The 15,333-nt window shown below is 24.2% G+C and overlaps 1 protein-coding gene across 1 annotated transcript in view; it reads left to right on the top strand.

Annotated features, from left to right (window-relative positions):
- LOC132923268 (glutamate receptor ionotropic, kainate 2-like) overlaps nucleotides 1–15,333 on the top strand; it is a 154,572-nt gene that overhangs the window by 84,221 nt on the left and 55,018 nt on the right. The window contains exon 2 of the mRNA XM_060987143.1: nucleotides 3,853–4,014. Coding sequence (XP_060843126.1) covers nucleotides 3,853–4,014 — 162 coding nt within the window. The remainder of the gene's footprint in view (nucleotides 1–3,852; nucleotides 4,015–15,333) is intronic.

Below are 15,333 nucleotides of genomic sequence, written 5' to 3'. Positions count from 1 at the left end.
TATTGAACAAACAACTATACAACAGCTAAAAATGTGACAAGGACTTTGCTAAATGCATACTTATTAAAATCACACAAAAAACTATAAGCGCTGGCAAAGTATTCAGAAAGACAATTTGATTAGTCACCAAGTACATTATTTATATAGAAATAAGTTCAATCACTCCAAAATTACAATTAAGCATATAGCTTTACAACGCTGGTAGTATATATACAAGTCTTGAAAAAGTAACGTAATCTTTCATCTACACTGCAGTCACGGCCAACTCAAATTTAATACTTTTTATTTGATAAATTCCACTTTCTGCTTTTTCAGTAGATTTGGATTATTTATTATATCTATAGTTTTTTAACTTAGTTTACTAACTCTTCTGTCAATTCTTTTTCTCAATTTTTTTCACGATATATTAAAATGTTTACTATATTATATTAATTGTATTCGGGTTTTAACTATTAAAATATGTTTTTTACTGAAACTTTAACAAATAAATATTTAATTTGTTATAAGTATTTCATCAGAAAGAGTATTGCATGGTCCATTTTTGTAATTTAATATTTTCAAATACATATATCTACAATAATTGATATTTTCGAGAAAAAAAAATAGATTTTACTCAATGTACTAGAAAATTAAGGATTTACTATCCTAGTCCTGTACCTAATATATGGATAAATGGATAGCTACAATAAGATTATTGTTTTTGTTGTCAAATCAAACGTATTAATTATGACTATCATTTATCACCACTTATGTTTGCTTTTATGATCAGTAGTATAGTGATATGTACATCAATCCTTAAATTGAAATTGGTTACTTATTTTTTTTTTTTAGCAGACTAGTGGAAGTTATTTATGAAAATTAATTAAACTTGAGATTACTTAACTTGATAAAATGACCTCGATTGTTTCTCTAGATAATGTAAAGCGTTAGGTTCTATACTTATCTCATTAAATGCACACAGTAATTGTTATTGTATACATATTACCTATAAAAACTGTAATTAATAATTTGTTACTAAAACGTATAATTAAATTGTGTTTTATTTATTATCTTTATCGTGTATACACGAATACACAATAACTGTTTAGTAAATAAATCAACAGCAAAAGTACTTCAAATTTAATGAATATTTTATATTTTATAAAAATATATACTAAAAATATTTCCAAAGATGTGGATACGATTACAAAACCCTATTAGCTAGTATAGTATATAAAAAAGAATGAACGTTATTAAAAATATATAATACAGATGTATATTTTGTGAATTTGCGATGTTTGAGCATTTATTAAGTACTTCTTCTTAGAAAATTTATATAACTTAGTCCTATAAAAAATAATACCATTGAAGATAAGTTGTATATATATATAGAGAACAAAATCAAACGGATACAAAAATCCAATGAATAATATTGAGATTTTATTCATTAAAAATGTATAAACTTCATAGAGATTATAGGGAAATAATAGACTAACAGAGACTTAATATTGAATACATTGGTAACTAAGAAACTAATCATTAAAATAAAAATTTGTATACATCAATATAAGAAGAAAAAAACATAATATGGTTAACAGTTTATGGTAAAATAGACCAGTTCTCATTGAAAAAAAAAAGTTTGAATTGGTATAGGATAATCCACAAATGGCATACAAAAACAAAAATTATCCAGATTTACTTAAATTTTAATTCTAAACATAAACAAATAAATTTAGTATAAATTACTAATATAATAATAAAATAATGAATTTTAAAATAAGTTGTGATCATACGTGGGCGGTGTAAATATATAATTTAGCCACAAAATATATGAAATGATACATTTCATCTATTCTGTTTCTGTAATTTAACTAACGGTGTATGTAAACATCAATGTAATATAATACTTTTATTTATTGGTTTAAAAATGATGACGTTTTAAAACATAGAAAATGTAATAAAATACATACCATTTGTTACAATCAATCATACTGACATTGTTAAAAATAAATCACTAGGCATGTTAGAACATATTATATTAGTAACTACAGAAAAAATCTCAATTTTTCATGAAACTGACAAATTATTTTATACTTCTTACTGTGAACATAACATAGTTAAAAATGTATGAAATAAAGAGAAGCAAGTATAGTTATAAAAATTATATTAGTAATTAGCCAAGAATCCATTTTTTTTTTGAAAATGATATTTTTTCTAAAAATAAAATAACCAAAATTAATTTGGATGATATCAGTAATTATAATTACTTTACCTATTTTTTCACATATTAATAAATTTATACTAACTTCAAAAATCATCTTTAAAATATTAATAAATTAATATTTCAGTCAATAAATACAACACAGAAATCTTTTAAAATACACGTTATCTATATAAACGTATAATTTATGCCATTTATTGGTTCTATAACATACATGTGCAACTCTTAATTAAATTTAAAATATATTATCATCATCATTATCAATGATATGTTGTTAACATTAGTAAAAATTTAATTGTTTTCGTTCTAACGATAATATCTTGTGCACCATCGAACCCAATGAAACCACTCATAGAATATTTAAATCAGACCGACTCTATAATACACATATTATACAACGCTACGTATGTAGTAGCCTTACTTAAATTATTCTTCAAAAATATAAAAAAAAAAGTCTCTTTTGTTACCAACCATGTAAACGGTTGAATAATGGTTTTAAGCGTTATGTACACGAACTAAAAAGGGTCTTATGATTTTGGGCGTCTGCTTTATGATTTATGAATCGATGTAGTTTTGTAGCATTAACTTAACTTTCAGATTTCTGTCTGTGAAAATTCAAAACAAACATCCATGTTGACTTTGTAATGCATTCAACTTATCAAAACTGACACTGAAAAACAAGTATTTTAGCCTCTATAGATTATTATCATCTTTAAACACGCAACTTAACTCGGCCGTTTTTAATTAAATAAAAACATTTTACTAATTGTTATTAATAACTGATCTTAAAGTTTTCAGTAGTATTAATATTTAATTTTTTTTTCAAATTTATTAATTCTCATATTTGAATATTCTTTTTTCATTTTAAAGTAACATGAATAAATTATTATCTTGTCTTTACAGGCGTCTATAGTCGAATTATCCAATAACTAACAATAAAATACAAGGATATATAATTATTCAATATATCATTCAAATAATCACCTATACATAATAAGAAGAAAAAAAAAATTATCGTGTAAAAAATAAAGAATAAAAACTTGTTGAATCAAGCTTGTAATACTATAATAGTGTAGGCAAAAGATAAAAATACACATTATGGTAATTTTACGACTTTTGAACGTTTATTGTACGTTCAACAGTTGAATTATAGTCTCATTATGTGGTTCAATGTTATTATAAGGGTATACTATGAATCTACTTTAAGGGTATAGTGGACATTAAAACCATAGATCATATTTATAAAGATCAAGCAGCAAAAACTAAAATTCAAAAAAAATTCACAAGTAATTATTTATTACCCTATTTTCTGTGAACTTTTTTAATCTTACTTAAACCGAACATAACTATTGAAATTGAAAATACTCTTCAATTATTCGGTTTACATTTGATTTCTCGGCTGTTTAAATAATTTACATCCTCACTTTATCTCCTATAACTAGTCAAATGGCTACTTTACGGAAAATTCAAATATTCAAATACCCAATCATGGAAAATACCTAACCTTATTATTATTTACACATTACGATTATTTCTCGTTACAATGGAATGCGTTTCATAAGTCCTTTAACTTGTTTAAAAAATATAAATATTTATATATAGTATTGTATTATCATACGCTTTATAACCCTATTGACATAATTGTTTTTCAGGGGCTATTTTCACTCAAGAAGACAAAGACAGTACTACAGAGGTAGCATTCAAATACGCTGTATACAGGATAAACAAAGATAAAGCAATCTTGCCAAATACAACACTTGTATACGATATTGAATATGTTTCTCCACACGACAGCTTCAAAGCTTCTAAAAAAGGTACGGCTGGATTCATAATGTTTTAATTTTGACTGTAAATGAAAAAATAATATTGTAATTATCTATGTTTTATAGTTTATAACGAAGGTACTTTTAATATAAATCGTAATTCACTTTATAAACTGAAAAAAAAACATAACAATTTATTATTAATAATAAGTCTTAATAAAATAATCAAGGTAGAGATTGTTGTACTAATTAAATATTTCACTCGATTTTGTATGACACACTAATTAAACAGTTTACACAGTTAATCGTGAAATTCTGCTATGGATAGTTTTCAGATAGAATGAACGCAATTATGTCTTCTTGCTAGAATTCAGTGTTTCTCAACCTTTGTATTATGGCGACACACTATTAAACATAATAAGAACAACATAAGAATAATGCATATTAATTTTTGTATATATAGTGTCCACAAGGTTCGTGCATTTAATATTAGTACTTCCCGCGACACGTTTGGACTTACCCGGCGACACACCAGTGTGTCGCGACTCACTGGTTGAGAAACACTAGCTGTGCTAGATTATTGAGTTTCATATAAATTGCGTATTATACAGTAAATAAAGGTATTTTTATGCGTTATAAATTATAACTTATAATACTATAGCTAGTATCAAAGCTGCATACGTCTTCCACTCAATTATACTTATCCTAAAACTATTAAAACAAATTAAAACCCATAGTAAATATCTTTGAAATTTGAAAGTTGTTATCTTTTGATTTCATCACAATTTAATATATTATGGTATAATTTGTATCACAATAATACTGATATCAATTAAAATAATTAAATATGTATACGTGAAACGCATTAAACGAGTCTGAAACTTTGAATATGATGTGAAATATATTATAAAGAATGTTTATTTATAGCTCAAATTACATTTTGATGTAAACCTAGAACAATATTATATCAATGAGCATAATTATTTGCGAATAATTACTTCAATAACTACGTAATACACTAAATTGTATTCGTGACAGCTATAATTCGATAACAATTTTACATTGGTCACTGACATTATGATTGAACGGAATTTAAAAAAAACTAGCTAAATGAATCCGATGTGATCACGGCCATAGTTGAGACAATTTATTTCTGGAGCGAAAGATCGTGTGTATGTCTTAATATTATTTTTTATCAGTCACTAACACGCAGAGTACACGATATGAATGGTCGCATTGGTCGGAGACGAGTATTCTGGACAGTGAGCTGAGATATGAAAATGTTTATGTGTGTGTAGTAATAGATCACAAATAAAGCCGTATGAATGTGAAACGATAAAGGTAGGAGGTGAGTAGGTGGAACTTCACATAAATCATTCGAATCTCCCGAAATACCCACGTTATTATAGTTAATGTATATATGGTCTTTTTTATAATATATAATATATATAAATATATATTATAAACAAGTTTCCATTTATTTATACAAAATGTTGAATGGTTGTGGTCTTATACAAAAGATTTCCTGCGGACGTGGTGTGGCTTCCGGATACGAGATTTACTCCACCGTTCAGCCAGTTGTTTAATGTAAATTTTCCGCTGACAATAAATAGCCTTGGAAATTTAGTGACCATTCGCTTACTTACCTACCTTTACAATCCTAAGGTCTATACTTTTAGTTTGATTAACCATAATTTATCATTCTGTCCCGCTAAATTTAATAACCGTGTAACAGATTTAGTAAGATGATTTTGAATAATATTTGTTGCCGTAATGTATTGTTGAAGTTTGAAGTACGAGTCCCTATAAGTGGCACAAATTTTGATCGGAAAATTGTTTTTTTCTCAATTCGTATAAGCACATCCTATATCTTATATCACTTGTAGGAACCACTTGCTCGTATTATTAGGAATAACACGAAACCCCAATTCTAACAAAAAAAAGTTTTACGTGTGTAGGTACTGTAAAATTGCCTTCATAATCACTCGACCGTACTTATCTCGTTTGTAATATATTTGATAGGTTAATAAGTGTAGGTCACTGAAAACAGTATTGTAAGGGGCCAAACTTCCTTAAATAAAAGTCTCTGTATTATGAGAATGAAATAATGTACCTACACCGAAATTCATCTCGACAAACTGATACTGAAATCGGATAACCAATATTTTACGAAAATGTGTTATTAGATATTACGAGTGTTACGTATGAATTGTTGACATTTGTATGCAGCAAGTACCTGCCAGCTTTTGTACAGCGATATAATAAGTTTTATCGTAATAAATCTGGATAATAATATATTATGTTACAACTGTTATAAATATCGTGAAGTAGAAGAATTATACGTGCAATATCTAATAATAACAACTAACAGATAACCAATAATAACGCTCATATTTATAAAATGTACAGTTTACACATTATTATTACACAAACCATTATTCGTGGAATCCCAACGTCTCATTTTAATGCTGTTTTTCGCTTAGGAAAATTTAATTTCATAAAACTTCTTTGTTCTCGTTCACTGCATAATTTTTATTTGATGTGATGTAATTGCATTTCTAAAAAAATTCATTACCGCTCAAATGTTTTCTCCACGAGCCAGTTGTACGGCATATATTGAGGAGATATTTAAATTAATTAATTAATTAATTGTACAAAATATTACCCAAAATCAATATTGAATTGTTCTATTTGTATGTAGGAATGAATTCCTTATCGATGTTATTTAATTTCTTTAGTCATAATTCGATGTATGTTATACTTAGATTGAGTATAAAACCAAAATTCTTCCAAAAAAAAAAAAAAAAGTCAATCAAAATCAATAAGATATTGAAATGACGAATATGAAAAAAGTGTACTAAAATGAATTAAGTTTTACTGCGATTTTTATTTGACATAATACACAAGTTTTAGAATTAAACAAATATAAAATATATATGTATATTATAATAAGAAATAAGAAATATATTTCCTTGTGATTACTTTTTATGACCAACTATTGGATTTGTTTATATCGTATCGTAAAATATGCATACACAGTTGACAGTATACGCGCTCATATACAGTTTTATTTGTACGATCAAATATTATTCATATACGAATATCAGATATTCTATACACATTGTATTATTATATGAATCAAAACTCCATATTACTAATAAAAATAATACCATAAAAAACTTTTTGTTTCTTTTTTTTTAAATAGCATTTAAGTTAATTTTTACATGGTACCAGTTTGTATGTGTATTCTAACCATTTTTCAAAGCATTTACTGTAAGTTGTTATGAGCATTCTTCGTAATCGAATTGGCGTGTGATTAATTATTTGAATGCTTATAATTCAATCTTGTATTTTAATTATTTTTTTTCTTCTTCCACTTTTAAATTTTTATATGCTTAATTATTCTAACGGTTATAATATTAGGAATTCAACTTTACATATATATATATATATTTATTACATTTTTTTTTTTTAATTAAAAGATGAATTTAGTAATATACGAGTATAAGTATAAATTTAATTCATGAATTAAAATATAACATACATTTCAGAAAGAATATTTACGTACAATATTATGTCAATTAAATTAGTCTAAATATACTCGTACAATAAGTACCAATTAAATAAATTGATTAATGATCAATGATAAGTAAAATTTAGTTAGAAATTAAACTACTAAATTCCTTAAAACACAAACTCTCGTCAACTTTGTACCCTATAAACCCTAACATGATACGATAAAAGTCCTATGTATAATATGCGAACCACTTTGCATAATCTTATTTTCATAACGTTGCATATAATTACACCTACTTCTGGATATAACCATAAGAGTAGGATATCTGTTAAAAATATGTAACGAACACCATAGGAGTGATAAAATATTTTAAAATGAATTTGAACTCATTACAAAAAAACGTCAAAAACCCATAATAATACAATAATATAAAATTACATAATTTATAAAATATGCTTTTATTAAATTTCTAAAATGTGAAAACGCCTTTTAAACGTGTACTCGAAAGATGGTATTCTTGGATCATTATACAATTGTGTCATTATTTTTTGATGCATACAAATAGTATAAAAAATAACTATTCAAACCTAATATAAGTAATATGTCTAACATGTACTAAAACAAACTGTGTTGTAAAGTGTTTCGCATATAATACAATATTTTTGTTCACCTTTTTTTCGATATTATTGTAATTTTATATTTTTTAGATCTATTGTATTTAATATATCCTAGTGCATTTTTACCCCAATCAATTATAATCTAAGATATATTTACCAGCGAAAAAGTAAAAATGATTGAGAATTTAATGAATTACTTGCATTGGCGCAGTCCATAGGCAATTTCGGCGTGCAGGTGGTTTTTGGACGTTGCACTAAGCCTCTATCGATAAACCAATAAAATATTAATAAAATAAATAGGCACACACATTATTGTGTAATACGAATAAGTTATATCATCTCTTTTACGAAAGAACTAAATATTTGATTTTTCAATCAATGTCAAATTGTATTTAGTTTTATATTTTTTAAAACTTTTTTTTTCTTAATAACTTAATGTACCTTTATTAAATATGAATAATGTCCGGTACATAAACTGTTATCCAAATACATTATTTCGGTATTTTGAGCTGCACACATTGTGGTAAATTTATTTGGTCACATTTTTGTTATTTAATCATAACTAATACGTTTTAAAAAAAAATGGGATAGTAGAAACAGCACAAGACGCAGAATTTTTATAAATTAAATTATATAATGTAGATCGTTTTGAGTAGTAAGAACTGTGTCTTTCATTTTTTTTTTCATATATATTTTATTCTTTAAGTACGTCGACCTTGTGGTCATGCTTAGAAACCCTAGAATACACACACACACTCTCTGATCGATTAGTCGTTATCCATGATTCGACCTTTACAATTTATATTTACATGCGTATCTCAATAATATTATAGGCATTTTCGTTTGTCTACTATTATGTAACATAATATTCATAGGTATAGATTTAATATTATGCTAATACAAATATTATATTAATACAAAATATAAGTATATGGACCTTTAAAGTACTATTCCACTGACTGAAAAAGTGCTTACTTTTCTGCGTAAGTCATTTTTAGTTGTCACTATTTTTCAAGTCATACTAAAATTTTCAAACATCGATTTCTATCACTCAATTTTAGATACGAAGTGCAAACACTTGAAAAACATTAATATTCCATCCCAAAAATATTTTTTTTCGATATCGTAAATATTATATTTTTGATTTCTTCAAATAAAAATGACTATCAAACCGCTTTGACAGGTAACATATAGTATGGTAAAACAATCCAAAAACTAAATAAGAAAAAAAAATCCTTTGTATTCATATTATAACTTTTTAAATTATTGTATGTTTCATATAGTAACTAGTGAGTATGCTAACAAAATTCAAAAAAAGACCATTAAAGATGGTATCATATAAAAAGAATGAACAATTTTACTTATGAATTCATTACAAAAACAAACTGCATTATACCCTATTGTTGAAATGAAAAGGGAAGTAATTGGTACTTGTTTTATTTGAGCAACGAATAACGATATTTGAAATCTTTATGCAAAATAAAAGTGACAATATTAATGAAATTAATTAATATATTTATTATCACAGTGTGAAATTTTCTTCTTAGTTATCAAGTTAAAATGAAAATTAATTTCGATTATTAATTAGTGCGATACATTTTACGACAAAATGTATCAATGATACCAAATAGGTTCCACCGCGTATATATCAATCAATCAACATCGCAATAAAGATTGAAATATAATAATATAGTCTAGTTAAATGTTTAAAAATTATGTAATGACAGAAACTGCAATCATATTTTTCCATATTACGAGTTTATAATTAATTTCTTCAACATTGATATTTATATTACATTTAAGCCAACTAAATTATAACAAGTCATTGTGAATACCTACTTACTTGTAATGGTATGTAGATTTTATACCATGTATGTGTAATAGTAAATGCAGTATGCGTCATCGCTTTATGCATACCTATCCCAGACTTAAGTGATGCTAAATTTAAATATTAGTCGATTAAATAGTTTCGAAAAACCCAAAATACTTTTAAAACGATAGTCAATTAAATTATTATCAATTGCATTTCATAAAACTGTAATTGACTTCGACTCAATTAACAAGCAACACTGTAGTGTAAAACGTATATAAGTGTATAAAATATATAGCATGCTCAATATAATCAACCCTTAAATTTGAGTAAAATATAGACTATAATTATTATAATAACTTATAGTTGAATTCATTAGAGTTGATTATCAAAGTATAAAATTATACCTACATATTATAATAAACTCGTATTAAATAACAAATTAAAAAATATAACCTTAATTCACTAATAATTTGGCAATCATATTCAATTATTAATACATAACTAAATTGCATGGTACAATATAGTACATTTATTTATAAAAAATAATTATAACTAAATGGTACACAAATTAATAATATTACTTTAAAACTGACAAACATTTTTTTTAGTACCTCATTGTTTTTATGCAATGAAATTTTATCTTTCAAAAAAAAAAAAAACACAAAAATAAAATCTAAATTATCTTTTTTAAAACCATATATTTTAACAACATAATAAGGTTAATCATAAAACTACGATGAAGATACTAAATATTTAATATTTTGACACAGAAATTGTGATAAGTTATAATTGAAATTGTAAAACGTCATTAAAAATTTAACACAAGGTTTCGTATTAATATTTATTACTACTATTACTTGAATCAAAATATATGTATATATTTATGTACCTAACCATACTGCCATATACACATGCAAATTATACACAATATATTTAGTTCACATTATAAAATTGGAAAAATAATTATAGGTACGCTGTATATCAATGTATACCCTAATACGTGCTACATCGCTATTTGTAACTAATTAGCTGCTCGTTAAAAATTTGATTTTTGTACATTCAGATTAAAAAAAAATCAAAATCAATTTATAAAGTGTCTATCAAAAATTAAAACGCAAGATATTATGTGTAAAATGTATAGAAAAATGATTTAAAATATAGAAAATACACAAGCCTCAATATTAAATACAGCCTTTGCAGATATTTGTTATTTTCTTTTTTTTATATATATATATATATACAATATTCATTAATATAAAATACAAAATATGTTTTACTAAAAAAAAAAAAACAAAAAAAAAATACTATAAATTTGCATTTGAATTGTTTGTCATATTCTTTTTAGAACAGTTTCGCTTTTAAATAAACGTTGGTAAATATCATCCTTTTAACTGATTTAAATTATAAAAGAATAATTTAAAATACTAAAAGAGAATAATTTTTACTACTCATCCAACACAATCCGGCATGTTTAAATGAACCATTCTTATATAATATGAATGACCTGCGCATTACTTTAATAAAGCATAATACTACTAACACTGAATTAATTATAAATTCAACTGATGATCTTAATAAAATTACATTATTGAATGGAGACTAAAAAAATATTAGTCATATGCAAATAATAATTATTATTATCCAATAATTTTTCTGGTCAACTACGATTGTCATAATATTTATGACAAAAAAAATATAAAAATAATAGCATAAACTTCGTTTTAAAGTTAAAACATTAATAAATTTTCCATAAAATTAACTTAGCCGAACACATTAAGGCAAACCAAAATTTCGCACTTTTAAGAATTATTATTCTTCATTGCCAACCAAAATAAAAATGCTATAATATTTTATATCATAAAATGAAAAGTTTTACATTTTAATATAACACAAACAGAAAACGTCATCGAAAATTAATTTGTTGTGTTTTATTAACTTTCCAGTTTATTTTCATTAACTATATAAACAAATGGTAAAAATAAAATGACAACTTAAAATTATAATTTAATTGTATTTGCTTAACTTACTAAAAATATTTTTATTTGAATGCTTGTATATTTTAGTTTCTGAGTGGAGTGATGACTTTATTGATTTTACAATGATATGTGTTTTTTATTTTTTTGTCTATTATCACAAAACTTTTTTGGAGCAATAAAGTGCTTTGATTTCAACGTCGATGGTGGTCTCTGATAGCAAATTAGATTTAGTTTGTACTTAAAAGTAAAATAAAAAAAGGAGAGGCATAAGGGTATCGATTAGCTATACATTAGGTGTCGAGTGGGCACTTTTTAGTGATAGCTGCCAAACAATACACTACACTACGCCCGTTTTTTATTATTTATGATATTATAAGTATATTTAATTATTATAATACTATTTATTTATACCGTATTAAATTTTGTTAAATATTAACTTTTGAATTAAACTACCCATGTTTATGTAATGTTTTTGAATTACAACAAAATAACTAACTTCTTTATTTATCAACAAAGTGAAATTTTATTCAAATTAAACTTGAACTATTTATAAAAAATAATTGTGATTGTAAATTGTTTAGATTGTTTTTGTTCAAATATGAACTAGGTACTTAAATGGAACATTTTATCAAATTGTCAAATCTTAGCTATAGAAATTGTATATTTTATAAACTTTCTACTGCAAAATACTCGTAGTGTATACATTTTTATAACATTGGAGAATTCTGTATATATTTGATCTTCAAATATCTATAAAATTAGTATTTAACAAAATTGGTTTTATTTTTACCTAACTCAAAAACTAATAAACCGTAGATACTTAAAAATTTAAAAAAAATGTTTTAATTAGTATTTTTTGAATATGGTATACTTTTTTAAATATTTTTACACTTTCTGAACATTTATATGCATTTTCAATATTGTTTTAGTTTTTTTCTATACATTTTGATAAAAAATATTTCACCGAGACATAAAACTTGAAATTTCAATATAAGGTAGTTCCTCATAAGTTTTTATTTTTTACTGTAGATATTTAAAAATATTAATAATACATAAACGTGATTTTTATTTATAAGCATTTACAATTTAAATTTTGATAAAGTTCGTTAAAATCGCAAAAATCACGAATATTTTTTATTAAAAATCCATTAAATGTTCAATTTTTATAACTAAGGATTGAAAATTTAACTCCAGGTTTCTCGCAGTTTTTTATAAACATTTTAAGTTTAAATTTGGTCATAATTATATATTTAAATCAAAAATAACGATTCTAGTTAATTTTTTATGATTTAAATATATTATTATTCGTGGGTACTTGAAACTTGTATTGTATATTATTATATAATATACACTCAATAACATTATTAAATGCAATGTTTTCGGAATTAATTCGACCTACATTTATACCTACCTTACATTAAAATAAATTACTTTATAACTGTAATATTAATATATTATAAAATATGTTAAGTAATATAGACTGAATGTCTTCGTTATCGTTATTCATATCCAATTATACATCATTGAATTTTAATTAATACTAACACTACAGTGACTTACTGATCGATGTCGAGGTTGACACTTACTGTACAACAGAGGTTTTCCCTCTCAGGTTTTTTTTAAATACAGGCAATATTATACTACAGTGACTGGGTGTTGTGTACGTAGTACGTATAAATCTACACAAGGCAGCGTTACAAACAGTTTTCAAGCGATGACAATTATTGTAAACGGATTTACGTGGTTATCAGCAATAATAGGTGTATGTTACATCATTGTTAATATTAATGGACATTTATATGTTTTTTTTCAATCATTTTTAACTCAAAATTTGTATACAATACAGTTAAAATAAATTAAAAATTAAAAATTAAATTAAAAATAAAATGGTTATGAATAATTATATCGTAATATTATTTTTAATTTCCCAAAACTTAATAGTTGAAATATTCTTAATATAAATCCACAAATAATCTAACTAAAAATACATCGCACATCGCAATACAAAACTAAAACAAAAAATAAATTCGTCCTATAATCTATTAAAAACTATTATAATGACGTTTTAAAAAATATGTTTAATATATAATTTTTTTTGCGTAAATACCAATTTTTAATTCAATAATCATAAATCCAAATTTACAATTTTTATTTTTATTATTAATTAATAATAAAATCATAGTTTCTAAAACAAAATTTAGCCATAATTCAAACATTAAACTCTTCCATAAACATAAAACAACTTATGAAATTAAATTATTATAACAAATTGTTTTAAAAATATAATGCCTTCAGGTAATTAGATTGTATAAATTTAAACATTTAAAATTTAAAAATATTAGCGATAAAAAACAAATTATTAAAATGAACTAGGTATAGACCATAAAAATGGTGAAATAAGTTTTTTGATTACACGATATAATTAAATATTACAAAAATAAATAATAGGTATAGGGTTTACCTCATTGGAGGTATAACCCAAACATGTTCATGTATACATACAAATTTGTATACCTACTTAGTATAACTGTTATATCATACTATTTATTATTTATTGACTATTATGTATACCGTGTATACTATACATCCTTTATGTATTGTATTTATAAAGACCTCTGGTTATTTAAATAAAGATGCCTTAGGGTAGTTTATAAAAAAAAAAAAAAAAAATAAATAAATAATCAGAAAAATTAAAGTCTTCGGATTTTTAACAAGACGTAATACATGTACAAAGTTTTTCTCGAATCTTGGAATTAAACCCGAGTTTTCTACATGATTTCTGAAAAAAATACCTAAAATATCTGTATTAAATGTAATACTGACAAAAAGGCTCTATAAGAATCTTTTTGAATAACTTTTTTACCGCAATAAATGCTAATGGATATTCTGGGAAAAAACAAGATCATAAGACCAACAATTTCAATCACTTCGCTCATACTTTAATCTAATACTTAATATCTATAGTACTTGAAATGCATAGATAGTTGATTAAGTTATTGGCCGCAGCGTCAAACGAAGACAACATAATTATAAGCTATAACTTAAGTAAATCGAATACACATTCAACTTTACTTTATTAATATTCAACCAATCTATAAAACTATTAAAAACAAATTATTTTTTTCAACAAAAATTTAAAATATTCAAAGTCCTGTAAAAATCAGCGTATTATTTTTTTATTGTAAAATAATAACATTTTCAAGTAAAACAAATAACTACATGATTAGTTGTAGTAGTCCAGCTAATAACAAAACAATTTAAAATAAGTACATATAAATACACGAGAAATTATTCATTTTTTTTATCACTTTTATATTTTAAACAAACAAAATGTCTACTAATTTAATTTGAATATTGTTCAATGAATAAATCTATCAATTTACGTATTCAAAGTTAACGCTAAATAGATTTAAGTTTCGTTAAAGTTAAGTTATTGAAATAGAATTT

The sequence above is a fragment of the Rhopalosiphum padi genome, chromosome 1 (genome assembly GCF_020882245.1).
Source record: "Rhopalosiphum padi isolate XX-2018 chromosome 1, ASM2088224v1, whole genome shotgun sequence".
Taxonomy (NCBI): Eukaryota; Metazoa; Arthropoda; class Insecta; order Hemiptera; family Aphididae; genus Rhopalosiphum; species Rhopalosiphum padi.
The sequence above is the reverse complement of the archived record's forward strand: the minus strand, read 5'-3'. Positions and strand labels throughout refer to the sequence as shown.